This window comes from Euleptes europaea, chromosome 11 (assembly GCF_029931775.1).
Source record: "Euleptes europaea isolate rEulEur1 chromosome 11, rEulEur1.hap1, whole genome shotgun sequence".
Classification (NCBI taxonomy): domain Eukaryota; kingdom Metazoa; phylum Chordata; class Lepidosauria; order Squamata; family Sphaerodactylidae; genus Euleptes; species Euleptes europaea.
The window spans coordinates 75,630,507-75,644,517 of NC_079322.1; the positions used below are offsets into that span (position 1 = coordinate 75,630,507).

At 44.4% G+C, this 14,011-nt stretch overlaps 1 protein-coding gene across 1 annotated transcript; it reads right to left on the reverse strand.

Moving 5' to 3' along the window:
- Nucleotides 1-10,000: 10,000 nt before the first annotated feature.
- On the reverse strand, nucleotides 10,001-13,727 carry HIGD1A (HIG1 hypoxia inducible domain family member 1A). Its single transcript, XM_056857809.1, has 3 exons — nucleotides 13,622-13,727; nucleotides 11,789-11,923; nucleotides 10,001-10,102 (listed from the first exon to the last, which is right to left on the reverse strand). Exons 1-3 carry the CDS (start codon nucleotides 13,725-13,727, stop codon nucleotides 10,053-10,055), a joined length of 291 nt encoding a protein of 96 aa, XP_056713787.1. The 3' UTR covers nucleotides 10,001-10,052.
- Nucleotides 13,728-14,011: the final 284 nt, after the last annotated feature.

Genomic DNA, 14,011 nt, shown 5'->3' on the forward strand with positions numbered 1-14,011 from the left:
TACAACCAACACATGCAATATTCCTATATCCACAAAAGGTACGTACTTTTTCTTTCAGTGCAAACAGGTAAGTATCATTTGTATTTTACATAAAATTCTTTTTTATAATTTTTTCTTTTTTCTTTTCTTCAACAGGTGTCTGGTAGAAAAGGAATACAATCGTTTCAGTTCTTTCCTCAGTTCCTTCTCAAACCCTTAAACTGCAAGTTGGTATATCCTCTCAAATAATTTCACATAGCTCCCATGGGTAGCATTAGTTTCATATTATCTGCCAGCAAGTGGCTAGTATACTTCCATATATTACTAGGTTCCGAACCTAGTACATACCTTTGTGGACATAGGAATATTGCATGTGTTGGTTGTATACCATATTGGATTTTGGAAAACTGTATTTTGTATTTGTATTTTTGTAAGCTTGTAGTATGTTTAGAATTGTTGTGGTATAATAAAGAATTTCTTACATTTGTATAAGAGCTTGTTTCTGTGTCTACTTGGTTGTAACTTCCAGGTTACAAGATGGACCTGGCAACCCTACTGTGTGTGTGTGTGTGTGTGTGTGGGAGGTAGTTGTGAATTTCCTCCATTGTACAGGGGGTTGGACTAGATGACCCTGGAGGGGTCTTCCCACTCTATGATTCTATGATTCTTTGCAAATGCCTCTTGCATCTGCTGTCAATGCAAGGGGAAAGCAGGGATTCCCAGAATGGGGTGTGCCTGCAGTAGGGTTGGCAGGTCTCTCTTTGCCACCGACGGGAGGTTTTTGGGGCAGAGCCTGAGGAGAGTGGGTTTTGGGGAGGGGAGGGTCTTCAATGCCATAGAGTCCAATGGCCAAAGCGGCCATCTTCTCCAGGCAAACTGATCTCTATCGGCTGGAGATCAGTTGTCATAGCGGGAGATCTCCAGCTAGGACCTGGAGGTTGGGGAGCAAAATAGACACCACTGTACCAGTATCTAAAGATTTGGAAATCAGTACAGGAGCGAAAACAATTTAAACAAAGTGCAAAATTCTTTATAAGCTACTACATGAAGATGAAGACAACACAAGACAAAATGTACACCAAAGACCTACAAAAGCCATAAATACGTGTCCATATGTACAATAGGAATAGTTTTTCAAAGTTGTCTCAATTATGAGTACAAATTCTTCTTTTTGAAGGCAAATATCATGTAGTAAGGTAGAGGCCAATGGCCAAAGCGTCCCTTTTCTCCAGGCGAACTGATCTCTATCGGCTGGAGATCAGTTGTCATAGCGGGAGATCTCCAGCTAGTACCTGGAGGTTGGCAACCCTATTTGCAAACGCCTCTTGCATCTGCTGTCAATGCAAGGGGAAAGCAGGGATTCCCAGAATGGGGTGCGCCTGCAGTAGGGTTGCCAGGTCCCTCTTTGCCACCGGCGGGAGGTTTTTGGGGCAGAGTCTGAGGAGGGTGGGGTTTGGGAAGGGGAGGGGCTTCAACACCATAGAGTCCAACGGCCAAAGCGGCCATCTTCTCCAGGCGAACTGATCCCTATCGGCTGGAGATCAGTTGCAATAGCGGGAGATCTCCAGCTAGGACCTGGAGGTTAGGAAAACAGTATAGGAGCGAAAAACATTGACAAACAAGGTGCAATTTTTATATAAGCTACTGAGGTTCCTATAAACCACTGGTTCCCAACCAGGGGTCCGTGGACCCCCAGGGGTCCGCGAGAACTAAATTAAGGTCCGCGAAACAAAGTTATAAACCCATAATAAATTAATATTTTCAATTAAAAGTTCTCTTATTATAAAAATATATATTCAAATATTATCCTAAGTTTAATGTTTAACGAACAGTTATAATTAAAGTTTATTTTCAAATTGTCGGAATTTTTATTTTGACCCTTGGGGTCCCTGCACCAAACAAAAAAGTCCTAGTGGTCCCTGGTCAAAAAAAGGTTGGGAACCGCTGCTATAAACATACAATGTACAAATGCAAGTAACCACACTATATTGTACATTGTATGTTTATAGGAATCTCAGTAGCTTATATAAAAATTGCACCTTGTTTGCAAATGTTTTTCGCTCCTAGACTGTTTTCCTAACCTTCGGTATTAGTACAGAGGTGCCTGTTTCTCCCCCAGTACCTGGAGGTTGGCAACCCTCTTTGCAAACGCCTCTTGCATCTGCTGTCCATGCAAGGGGAAAGCAGGGATTCCTGTGCCTGCGGCCTTGGGGAGGCAGAGGCAGCGTGGGGAGGGTCGGCAGCCCCCCCCCCTCAGGCGCTTACAGGGCCCTGGGCCCTAGCCCAGCGCCCCCCACCCCCCTGTCTCTCCCTCCCTGCCTTCCCGCAGCCTTACTCACCCCCAGGCGAGGCCTTTGCAGGCAGGGGAGGCGGCCTAGGCCGCGGCCCTGCGCCAGGCCTGGGAGCGGGACGCGGTCGCCCGGGCAACCGTCGCCATGGAGACGGCGGCCCGGGGCCTGCGAGGCCAGGAGGCTTCTGCAGGGGGGAGGAGCCGGGGAGCCTCCTCCTGGCCCGCCCCTTAGCAACCGCCGCTGGGGGTGCCAACCTCCAGGTGGCCCCTGGAGTTCTCCTGGAATCTCATTTCCACCTTATTTCCAGGCTGCAGGGGTTAATTCTGCGGGAGGAACAGGCAGCTTTGGAGGGCAGGCTCTGCGGCATGCCATTAGGCTTGCCAGCCTCCCGGTGGTGGCTGGAGATCTCCCGCTGTTACAACTGATCTGCAGGTGGGGGTTGCCAACCTCCAGGTGGTGGCTGGGGATCTCCTGATCTGCAGGTGGGGTTGCCAACCTCCAGGTGGTTATGTGAAAAAATAGTATTCTGCTCACACTAGTTATGCAAAAGTGCAAAATTGTTATTTACAAGTGCAAGGCGCTCCCCAGCTTTGACGTTGCCCTGCTGCGTCTATGCTTCAATTTCTCTATCTTTCTAGAAGAAAGAAATAGAAAAGTCATTGTACTTACCTTCAAAGGTCTTTCCAGGTTGAAATTGACCATCTGTATGAGTAGCTTGTTGGCTACACTTTATCCTTGTATATACTTTATTGCATGTATCTCCATTATTGTTGGCTTCTTGCACTTGTAAATAACAATTTTGCACTTTTGCATAAATATTGTGAGCAGAATACTATTTTTTCACATAGCTATTCTATTTAGTATTAGGTGCTTCTTTTTGCTAACCTCCAGGTGGTGGCTGGAGATCTCCTGCTGTTACCGCTGATCTCCAGCCCATAGAGATCAGTTCCCCTGGAGAAAACAGCCACTTTGGCAATTGGACTCTATGGCATTGAAGTCCCTCCCCAAACCCCGCCCTCCTCACCTCCGCCCCAAAAATCTCCAGGTATTTCCCAACCTGGAGCTGGCAACCCTATCTCCAGGTGTCACAGAGATCAGTTCACCTGGGAAAATTACCACTTTGGAAGGTGGGCTCTATGGCATTATGCCCCCATTGAAGTCCCTTCCCTCTCCAAACTCCACCTTCCTTAGGCTCCACCCTCATAATCTCCAGGTATTTCTCATCCTGGAGCTCACAACCCTATATACTATAGAGTCTAAGAGAAATTGATGTCCTAGAATGAATGACTTTTATACCAGGAAAAGTGTTCGAACAAATCATCAAACAGTCCGTCCTTGAGCATTTAGAAAGGACGGATCTGATCACTAAGAGCCAGCATGGGTTTCTCAAGAATAAGTCATGTCAGACTAATCTTATCTACTTTTTTGAGAAAACGACTACCTTGCTGGATCAGGGGAATGCTGTAGACTTAGTTTATCTAGATTTCAGTAAGGCTTTTGATAAGGTTCCACATAGTATTCTAGTTGACAAATTGGGAAAATGTGGGTTAGATCCTATTATTGTTAGATGGATCTGCCACTGGTTGACAGATCGTACCCAAAGAGTGCTAGTTAATGGTTCCTCGTCCACTTGGAGAGAAGTGACTAGTGGAGTTCCTCAGGGATCTGTGCTGGGCCCTGTGTTGTTCAACATCTTTATCAATGATTTGGATGAAGGAATAGAGGGGATGCTTATTAAATTTGCAGATGATACTAAATTGGGAGGGGTAGCAAATATGGTAGAAGACAGAGCCAAGATACAGGATGATCTTGACAGGCTGGAGAAATGGGCTAGAACTAATAAAATGCACTTCAACAAAGACAAATGTAAAGTTCTGCATTTAGGTAGGAACAATCAAATGCATAATTATAGGATGGGGGAGACTTGTTTGAGCAGTAGTGTGTGTGAAAAGGATCTTGGGGTCTTAGTAGACAAACACTGAACATGAGTCAGCAGTGTGATGCTGTAACTAAAAAGGCAAACGCAGTCTTGGGCTGCATCAACAGAAGTATAGTGTCCAGATCAAGCGAAGTGATGGTATCGCTTTACTCTGCGCTGGCTAGACCTCAACTAGAGTAGTGTGTTCAATTTTGGGCACCACAATTTAAGAAAGATGTGGACAAGCTGAAACGTGTCCATAGAAGGGCAACAAAGATGGTGAGGGGTCGGGAGACCAAGTCCTATGAGGAAAGGTTGAAGGAGCTGGGTATGTTTAGCCTGAAGAGGAGAAGACTGAGAGGGGATATGATAACCATGTTCAAGTACTTGAAGGGCTGTCATATAGAGGAGGGTGCCGAGTTGTTTTCTGTTGCCCCAGAAGGTCGGACCAGAACCAACGGGTTGAAATTAAATCAAAAGAGTTTCCGTCTAGACATTAGGAAGAATTTTCTAACAGTTGGTGCGGTTCCTCAGTGGAACAGGCTTCCTCGGGAGGTGGTGGGCTCTCCTTCCCTGGAGGTTTTTAAGAAGAGGTTAGATGGCCATCTGTCACCTTGATTCTGGGACCTTAGGCAGATGATGAGGGAGGGCATCTTAGCCATCTTCTGGTCACTAGGGGTGTGGAGGGGGGAGGTAGCTGTGAATTTCCTGCATTGTGCAGGGGGTTGGACTTGATGGCCCTGGTGGTCCCTTCCAACTCTATGATTCTATTACTCTATGAAATCACACCCCACTGAGCTTCCTCCTTTCCCCAAACACTGTCTGCCCAAGGCCCCGCTCCAAACCTCCAGGAATTTCCCAAAGCAGAATTGGCAACCCAAACTACAGCCAGCCCTGTAGTTATGGGGCATGCAGGAAAGCGCTCTTGTGTTCTTATGCAAAACTGAATTATTCAAGAGGGCTTTTCTACAAAGGCAATAGGGTTTCACCACACAAAACGGTTTGCAAACTGACTTGGATAAATGATTGGAGCTTGTGGTTTCTACTGCTGTGTATCGCTTATTGTTAACTGCGTGGGTATGTGACGTCAAGTCACAGCTGACTTATGGCAACCCTACAGAGATTTCAAGGCAAGAGAAGTCCAGAGGTGGTTTGCCACTGCCTGCCTCCACAATGTGGAGGAGTGGGGAATCAAACCCAGTTCTCCAGATTAGTCCCACCGCTCTTAATCACTACACCACGCTGGCTCTCCTGAAGTTATGTAATTTTTATGTAATTTTTGTACTGTTTAATGTCTTATTTGTATTTATGCTAAGCTTCAGTTCTTTCTGGTAGTTCCAGACTTCTAAAATCCCAATGCATCGGTTACTGGATGTCCCATGTTGTTGACTGCACTGAGTCACTATAGGTAGTCTGCTTTGAGTCTCTGTGAGAAAGGTGTAACGTAAAGAATAAATAAAATTTTCCCCTCCTATCACCGTTTCAATTTCCTGGGACATTCAGAAGAACATGAACTGGCTTCAAAGGGACAAGATCCCAGACTGAGTTTTAAAACCCACCCAACCAAGGAACCTTCACACAGATAAGACACCAGATTGTTTCTTTGAACAGTGAACAAGAACGCAGTTTATTTAGAAAGAACACACAAAATAACTCAAGAAGCAATTTTCCTCCCGGCCAGATTGGCCAGGGATCCTGGAGGCTATTTTTGTGTGTGGCCATCTTCTGGGTATGGAGTAGGGGTCAGTGGGGGTGAGTGTGGGGGGAGGTAGTTGTGGATTTCAGGGGGTTGGACTAGATGACTCTGGTGGTCCCTTCCAACTCTATGATTCTATAACTCGAGACAATACTTTCCTCCTCAACTAACCCTCCAAACCTAACCTTCAAATCCTCTCCTCTGACTTCTCACCTCAGCTCCTAACTCCACCAGTGTAGCTCCTGCGGGTGAGCACGGCTCCGTCTCTGGGACGCATTGCTTAACTTCGCCTGTCCCAGGTGCTCCGAACTGTGCTCCAACCACTCCCTCAAAAAATCCCTGGCTTTTAGGGAAGATCCTCATCACCCTCGTGCTTAAATGGCCCTGTAAATTTTTTTACTATGATTCTGAGCATGGCCAGGCATGTAAAAGCAACCACTGAGTTTATTTAAGAAAGATGCTCTTTAAACATGGTTAAGTGCCCAGGAGTCAAAGAATAAACTTATTCTCATTTTAAAGGAATCTGATCTTGGCAGTGAGGATGTCAGTGGCCAAGCATTGGAATAAAAAGAGACGCCCTCCTGTTGAGTCCTGGCTCAGATGTTGGCGTATTATGTTGATGGGTAAGATTACATCATTTAGGCAAAGAGAAGAAAAGAGATTATCCACTTAGAATTTATTCATGCAAAGAAGTCTATTTATAAAATATCAGAATGGTGGTAAATGAAAGGAATCAATGCAGCCTTGGGCATTATCATTTTGAGATTTATAATTTAATGCAGAGATTTTGACATTATAATGATGTTTTTCTACTTGTTTTGACACATGGATTTCATAAGAGAAAGATGTTATTAAATAAACATTGTTATTACTAATATTCATTTAATACTAAACTACATGTGTACTCTAGGTGTCTGCAAGAATCATAGATGTTTTACTGCTTATGAGGAAATGGATGGAAGAATTCAGCAATTTCTTCAGTGTTCTTGGAAACATGGCAGCCAAGGTAAGGATGGCTGGCTACAGGGCTGAACACAGGACTACTGAACTGTTTTTTTTTTTTTTTTAAGTAGAGGCTAGACAGGTCTAAATCCAACAGATGAAGCCTACTCGTCACAGCAGTTCACAAGTAGTAGGGCCAGAAGGAATTCTAGAGGAACCCTGTGAGAAACACCCCCCCCCCATTAAGTCAAACACTATAAATAACTATTTAACTTCTCTTCTTCCCCTATTAAAAGTCCCTTATCCTTAACTTAGGGCCATACTAGACATGAGGGCAGACCATACCATATAAAGCAATATAAAGACTGAGAGGTGATATGATAACCATCTTCAAGTACTTGAAGGGCTGTCATATAGAGGATGGTGCCGAGTTGTTTTCTGTTGCCCCAGAAGGTCAGATCAGAACCAATGGGTTGAAATTAAATCAAAAGACTTTCCGTCTAGACATTAGGAAGAACTTTCTAACAGAGTGGTTCCTCGTTGGATCAGGCTTCCTCGGGAGTTGGTGGGCTCTCCTTCCCTGGAGGTTTTTAAGAGGTTAGATGGCCATCTGTCAGCAATGCTGATTCTATGACCTTAGGCAGATCCTGAGAGGGAGGGCATCTCGGCCATCTTCTGGGCATGGAGTAGGGGGTCACTGGGGGTGTGGGGGGAGGTAGTTGTGAATTTCCTGCATTGTGCAGGGGTTGGACTAGATGACCCTGGTGGTCCCTTCCAACTCTTTATGATTTTGATTCTAAAAATGCAGTGAAGGCCTCACCCTGACTGGGCCCGCAGTGCTGCAGGCTGAGGAGCTCGTCCCGCCCTTTTCAAGTGCCAAAATAGCTGCAGCAGGAGAATACAGCCATTTCATCATGCTCAGGATCTTCCAAACAAATTCTTGGCTTCCAAGAGCATTCATAGCTATCCATCCCATTTTCACCAGCTGCACAAGTGCACATGGGATAATTATAAAATTAGTTCTACAGTTCTAGCCCCCCTTCAACTTTGTCATGTTGATGTCATCAAGTATCAGGGTAGGCCTTCACGGCTTTTAAAAATCCCTTTAAAATGGCATCGTCATCCACGGGCCTGCCCCCATCCAGTGTGGCCTATCAGCCTGAGTTCTGGTGGTTCTGCTTGATGTCCAGCACTTGGTCCTGTATCCAAAGTTGTTGGTGGAAAGGGCCATCAAGTCACAGCTGACCTATGGTGACCCCATAGGGTTTTCAAGGTGGTTTGCCATCGCCTGTCTCCATGTCACGGCCCTGGTATTATCTGGAGGTCTCCCATCCAACTATTAGCCAGGGCCGACCCTGCTTAGCTTCCAAGATCTGACGAGATCAGGCTAGCCTGGGCCATACAACAGAATTAGAATCCACAGTTACACTTTGTGATTTCCTCTTCAAACCAAAAGCAGCAGTGGAGAAAATCCACCCCTCTTGCCCTTACTAAACCTCTCGGCCCACACCCAGAATAAGACTGGCATGGGACAGCACTGACCTAGATCTTACTTTGTACGGAGAATACAGTATCCCTCTTAAGAACAAGTATCTGTAAATCAGCAGAACCAAGATTCTGCTCTAATTTTACAACACACTGCATTCACAGGCAAATTAAATTTAGCTGGAAACAGAGCTACTGAGTTTCCCAGGACAAAAGCAGAGATTTCTGAAACTTTTCCCCAAGTACCATCAGGCACAGTTGAGAAAGGATGAAGCGACTGGGAAGGGCAAAGGTGTTGTTAACTATTAAAGATCTGTTTTAGCTGCAATTCAAGGAGCTCTCACAAATAGTACCTCTGGGACTCCATGGATCTGTATATTCTCTTTTCTCCTCTGATGTAAAAGGGCCTGTAGCAACCTCAAGCCTGATTCTTATTTGACCATCAGCTGGCACCAGGAGGTCTTAACACATGACCTAACTATCTGCTTAAAATCTACTTTTCTCCCTTTTTTATTTGTAACATCTGGTTTGATGAAGAGTGCTGGGGAACTGGAATATCTGCATACTACTATATGTCATTGGGTTGGTCCTAATGAAAGTATTACATGGATTGTGTTCCAGAAGAGGGTAGTCAGGTCTGTCCATGCTTTATCTATTAACCGAGGCTACACACAACAAGGCATACCAAGTCGGCATAACAAGACCACACAGATCAACACTGTGACATAGTAAGATGGTTCTTATGTAATGTATTTAATAAAACCAGTCATTGGATTAGACAGATTTACTGCATTTAACACCATTTTCACTACCATGATAAAATCAAGGAATGCAAGCAACTTGAGATAATTTTTTTAGATTTTAAATTCTGCTGAAGACACATATAATTCCCAAGCCTATTAGCTGTCAACACCTAGCTGTTAACAAATACCACTCAGTGATTTGTGGGGGGGAAATACTCAGCATATCCTTGTACTCCAAAGCATTCCAAGATGTTTTTACTGCTCCAATAATCCAAAACATGAACTTTAAAAATACTGTGTGACATACACCCAACAAGAAGCGTGTCATTTACAAAAATAATTCCAAGTAACTGTTATTGTCTCCTCCAGTCCAAGGAGACACACAGTCACTACTTGATTACCACTGTGTAATAAATAAAAAGGTTAAATAATTTAATCCATTATTTAAGGCTTCATACTGTGAAAGAACAAAATGTGCAGGGACTGCCCCATCACATATTGTCTTACAGGTGAAAAGGTGAGTTTTAAAGAACGTAAAGCTAGTGAGGGGCAGAATGATCTTCTTGTAACTCTCAGTGCAGCATCAACACTGGCCAAAAAACCCCAAAACATTTTCTTGCTTCATTAATCCAACCACAGCCTAAAGGAATCGCACCAAGGAATGAAATGCTGGATCTCTGGGCCACCAAGTGGACCTTTCTTGTTCTGTACAGTGAAAAGAAAGGGTGACGCGGGGTTAGAATTGTAATCTGCAAGGGGGGGGGAATCAGAGTTTGTGGCCTCAATCAGGACAGAAAGAGAGAAGGGCAGCATTTGAGAGCAAGGACCTAAGCTGGAGTTGGACTGGCAGAGCAGAAATCCTTTCACTAGTATGAGATGTATTATATTTTAGGGCTACAGCCTCCTGTTTTGTTTGCATTGCTGCACCAACTCTGTGTGATGTCTATCATTCAAGCACATAAGAACACCAGCATACACAGGCTTCCGTTGGCTTTTCCCTAGGGTTTGGGTTTGGCCAAGTATTCCCGATACATCGAGTAAAGCACACCTGCAAGACAAAGAGAAAAATGAATAGGGATGTTATCAGGGTTTTGGCTGAAAGGAAGGCATACTGGCAGTTCCATCAATAGGACTACATTATAACAAAATGGTTCAGGAGAACACTTGAGTAAAGGGAACGGGACCATAAACAGTACCACTGAATATAGTACATATTATCTGTTTGCTGTATGTATTATCCAGCTCTCACACCATTGTTTTCTACTTATGTAATACGGTTTCCTCCAACTGATATCAAGTTTAATACCTTATGCTTCATTTGAGATTTCTGTAATTCCAGTACTGTTATATTGCCTTTATTATTATGTATTAGTGAACAACAATAAATGATTTTACTAACAAACAATAAACAGTGGTACGCCATAACATGCAACAACTATGGTATACAAACATCACCGTATATTAGTTCAACTACCAAACACATGCTTTCCTAAGTTTAATTATTTAACTCTTATATCTTTCTGCAGCTCTTCTTCAATCCTTAAAATCACTGTTACACACTCTGTCGTCCTTTCAACGTCTTGGCGTTTTTGTAGTAAAGTTAACTTCGGTAAACGGTTCTTTTACTTTGTTTAACCATTCTATTTCCGACGGTCTTTCAATTGCCATACTTCTGTGACGGCCAGCCTTGTGCTGTAAACATATTATATTTATGTCTAATATGCAATATAACAGTAACATATATTTAGTGTTCCATTGCTTATTAGATGTCTCATCCTATCAATTGCATTGACTTACACTGTAGAATCTGCCTTGAGTATCAATGAGAAAGACACATAAATAAATACCCAGATCAAAATGGAAGTAGCAGCTGAGCAAGACAGATAGAAATGCAACTATGCTACCGTTGCTTCTTGCTAGATGGGATGCACACCTTCTTGCAGGGATGATCCAACACTTGCAGGTTGCACCTGCCGAGGACCTGTTGGTCACCTGGTGGCTTCTACTCCAGCTACCTCATCTACCTCTGTAACCTTTACAGAACTCTGCATATATAGAGGAGGATGACAACCAACAACAGAGCAAATTTTCAGGGAGGCTGGAGCAAAAGACAGAGGTAGGGGTTTGACAGGGAAGAAGCAAGGTCAGGCACATCTAGTCAGATTTTTAAATCCTTCTAGATGCAACCCCGTGGTCACAGGAAATCCACTCGGCCCTTCACACTGCCCAAACAAACAAGACTACACAAAGCCATAAACACGCAGGAGGGGGGCAGGAGCCCATTCCAAAATTATGGAATTTCTTCCCCAAGGAGATTTCCCTGTCCCCTCTTGTTATTTGAACAGTGGGTAAAAAAAAAAATCTGTTTTTCATTTGGCATTCACTCGCTGACCCACCTTCCAGTGTATGTGTTTTCTTTAGTTGGCATTTGTAACTGTTTTTATACTTATTTCAAAAGCTTGTTTTAATCTTTCTGATCATTCACTGTCTTGGGGACCCTAAAGTTGATTGAAAGGCAGAACAGCAAGGTTTTAAATAAATAGCGTTGGAATATGATTTCTGCAAGTGACATACGCTTGCTCTCAGATAAATCAGAGCACACCCCATGAACAAGATGCCATCGTTCAGAGGCCTTGACAAACCGGAAAACAAAGATTTGTGGGAAACGTTAGCAGTCCAAACGCCAGCAGAAGTATCAGCAGGGCCAAATGCCCTCTCCCGTTCAGGTACGTACCACAGGTCATTGCGCCCACGATGAAGCCCTGCGCTGCCACCCGCATGTGAATCAGATGGACAGACATCTTCGTGTTCCCTCTGTGCTTCAGCTTGTACAACCCGTAGGCCACCACCGCCGCAAAGCCCGCGATGCCTAGAAAAGCAGAGAGAGGCGGCGTCAAGCAGGGACAGGGCTATGACGTTTATACTCCTTCGCCATAAAAGCTGCAATACTCTTTACGACTGAACTCTATTTAAAACAGCTGTAAAAGCAACGTCTGCTTAGGCTCACAGAACAGGTTTGCTCTAAACCAGGATTTGTATTTATTCCTCTTTGAAGAGCTGCCCCCCTTCCCACTACAAACTGCTTTTGAAATGACCCTTGGCACGAAGGACTGCTGTATCAAAAAACAAAAGACCCCGCTTCCAGGAAACCAGTCAGATGGTTTTTCTGGATCCTGGCCAGTAGCTCAAGTGCATCAACAGAACATTATTTCTATGTTTCCTGGTACAATATAACAATTTTACATGCACTGTATCTTGATAATATGCAGGACATGAGTCGAATCGGATGTGATGAGCATCGCTCTGTGGCCCATACGTTTAACAGCTACTGCGCACTAAATGCATAGTTCTAAGCAGAGTGCCTGTGTCTGACTCATAAGGACCTAGCAATCTTACCCATGAATCTCCCTTATACCGAATCAGACCATTGGTCCATCAAGGTCAGAACTGTCCACTCAGATGGGCAGCGGCTCTCCAGGGTCTCAGGCAGGGGTCTTTCACATCGCCTACTGCCTGGTCCTTTCAACTGGAGATGCTGGAGATTGAATTAGACACTCTCTGAATGCCAAGCAGATGCTCTACCACTGAGCCACAGCCCCTCCCACCTCAAACCCTACTTTATGACCTTTACTTCGTCAGAGTAGTGAAGGTCCCTAAGCATGCTAGCTGCCTTTGTCCCAAGTCACATCAGCTAGTGATTTATTGTTACAATGCCCCTTCCCTCTATGTTTTATACAGGATCCCCAGGTGGTCTTCCATTCAGGCAGCAAACAGGGCTAGGCCTGCCTAACTAGGGCAGCAAGCCTGCATAACATTCCTTTCAGATGATTCCCTGGCCCTTTTAGGTAGACTGAGGCAAAGCTAAGATCCTCTAACGGGGTGGAAAGTGCTGCCAAGTCGCAGCTGATTAATGGCAACCCCATCGGATTTTCAAGGCAAGGGATGAACAGAGGTGGTTTGCCACTGCCTTCCTCTGCGTAGCAACCTTAGACTTCCTTGGTGGGCTTCTGGCCAAGTACTAACCAGTGCTGACCCTGCTTAGCTTCTGAGATCTGAGGAGATCAGGCTAGCCTGGGCCATCTGGGTCAGGGTGATCCTCCAATACACTCTGCCAATACGTGCATAAATCAAGCAACTGCTTAGAGGTAAGCTTGCCACATTAGGTCCAACGAAACTGTTACAGATTCAACCAATGTTCAGGTTATAAGAAGTCACGCTTATGTACGTGGGTGTGCAAACTAGCCCAACCAAGAAGCAATAGCAGTTCCTTCTTAGCACATTAGGTAAGGGTGCACGTATGGGAAATGTGAGCACGCTTGAGCCCCCAGTGAAAAGCTATTTACTGGAGGAAACAGCAATAGGCCTAGATGCCTGAGACTTTTGAGAAAGCACCCTTGCTCCAATACTGGTTAGGATGAGGAAGCAATATTTCAAGATAATTTCCTGTTTGTACTGTCTGACTAACCCTGCAGTATATTCACACCCATTTCTTAGCCCTAGGGCACTTGCCTATTTTTTTCCTAGTTCAAAGAGGCAATTGCAAAATACGACTCTGTAAGTGACTTACCAACTGGGACAAACGGCGATTCCCGGGATTTTTTCATCAGTTTCGAGGTCTGGCTCTCTTCTGCCTCATAGCTGGGAAGAGGAATGTCTGTCATGTTGGAGGTCATGTTAACTGTAAGAAAGGAAGCACGAACCCATTCAGAAACAACAAAATTAATACTCTGCTGAAAAATCCAGAAGTCATTTACATTTCTTGCAGGCATTGCTTAATCCCGCTTTATAGTTCAGGCCCCTAGAAGACTAGCTCAGAGTCTAGAAGAAGAATAGTTGGTTTCTATACCCCAATGTGTGACTGACAATTTCTAGGCTATTAAGCGTCCCAAGAAGAGCAGATTTCACAATGTCCAAGGTACTCTGGTCCCAGATTTCAAGCTGAATTAATTTGAGATAT

What these genes read in the sequence shown, in the direction of transcription:
- HIGD1A (XM_056857809.1), bottom strand. Translation starts at nt 13,727, where the DNA reads ATGACCTCCAACATGACAGACATTCCTCTTCCCAGCTATGAGGCAGAA. An exon ending in ATCGCCGTTTGTCCCAGTTG is followed by an intron (nt 11,924 to 13,621) that starts GTAAGTCACTTA and finishes CTGCTTTTCTAG; the next exon opens with GCATCGCGGGCTTTGCGGCG. An exon ending in CGTGGGCGCAATGACCTGTG is followed by an intron (nt 10,103 to 11,788) that starts GTACGTACCTGA and finishes TTTGTCTTGCAG; the next exon opens with GTGTGCTTTACTCGATGTAT.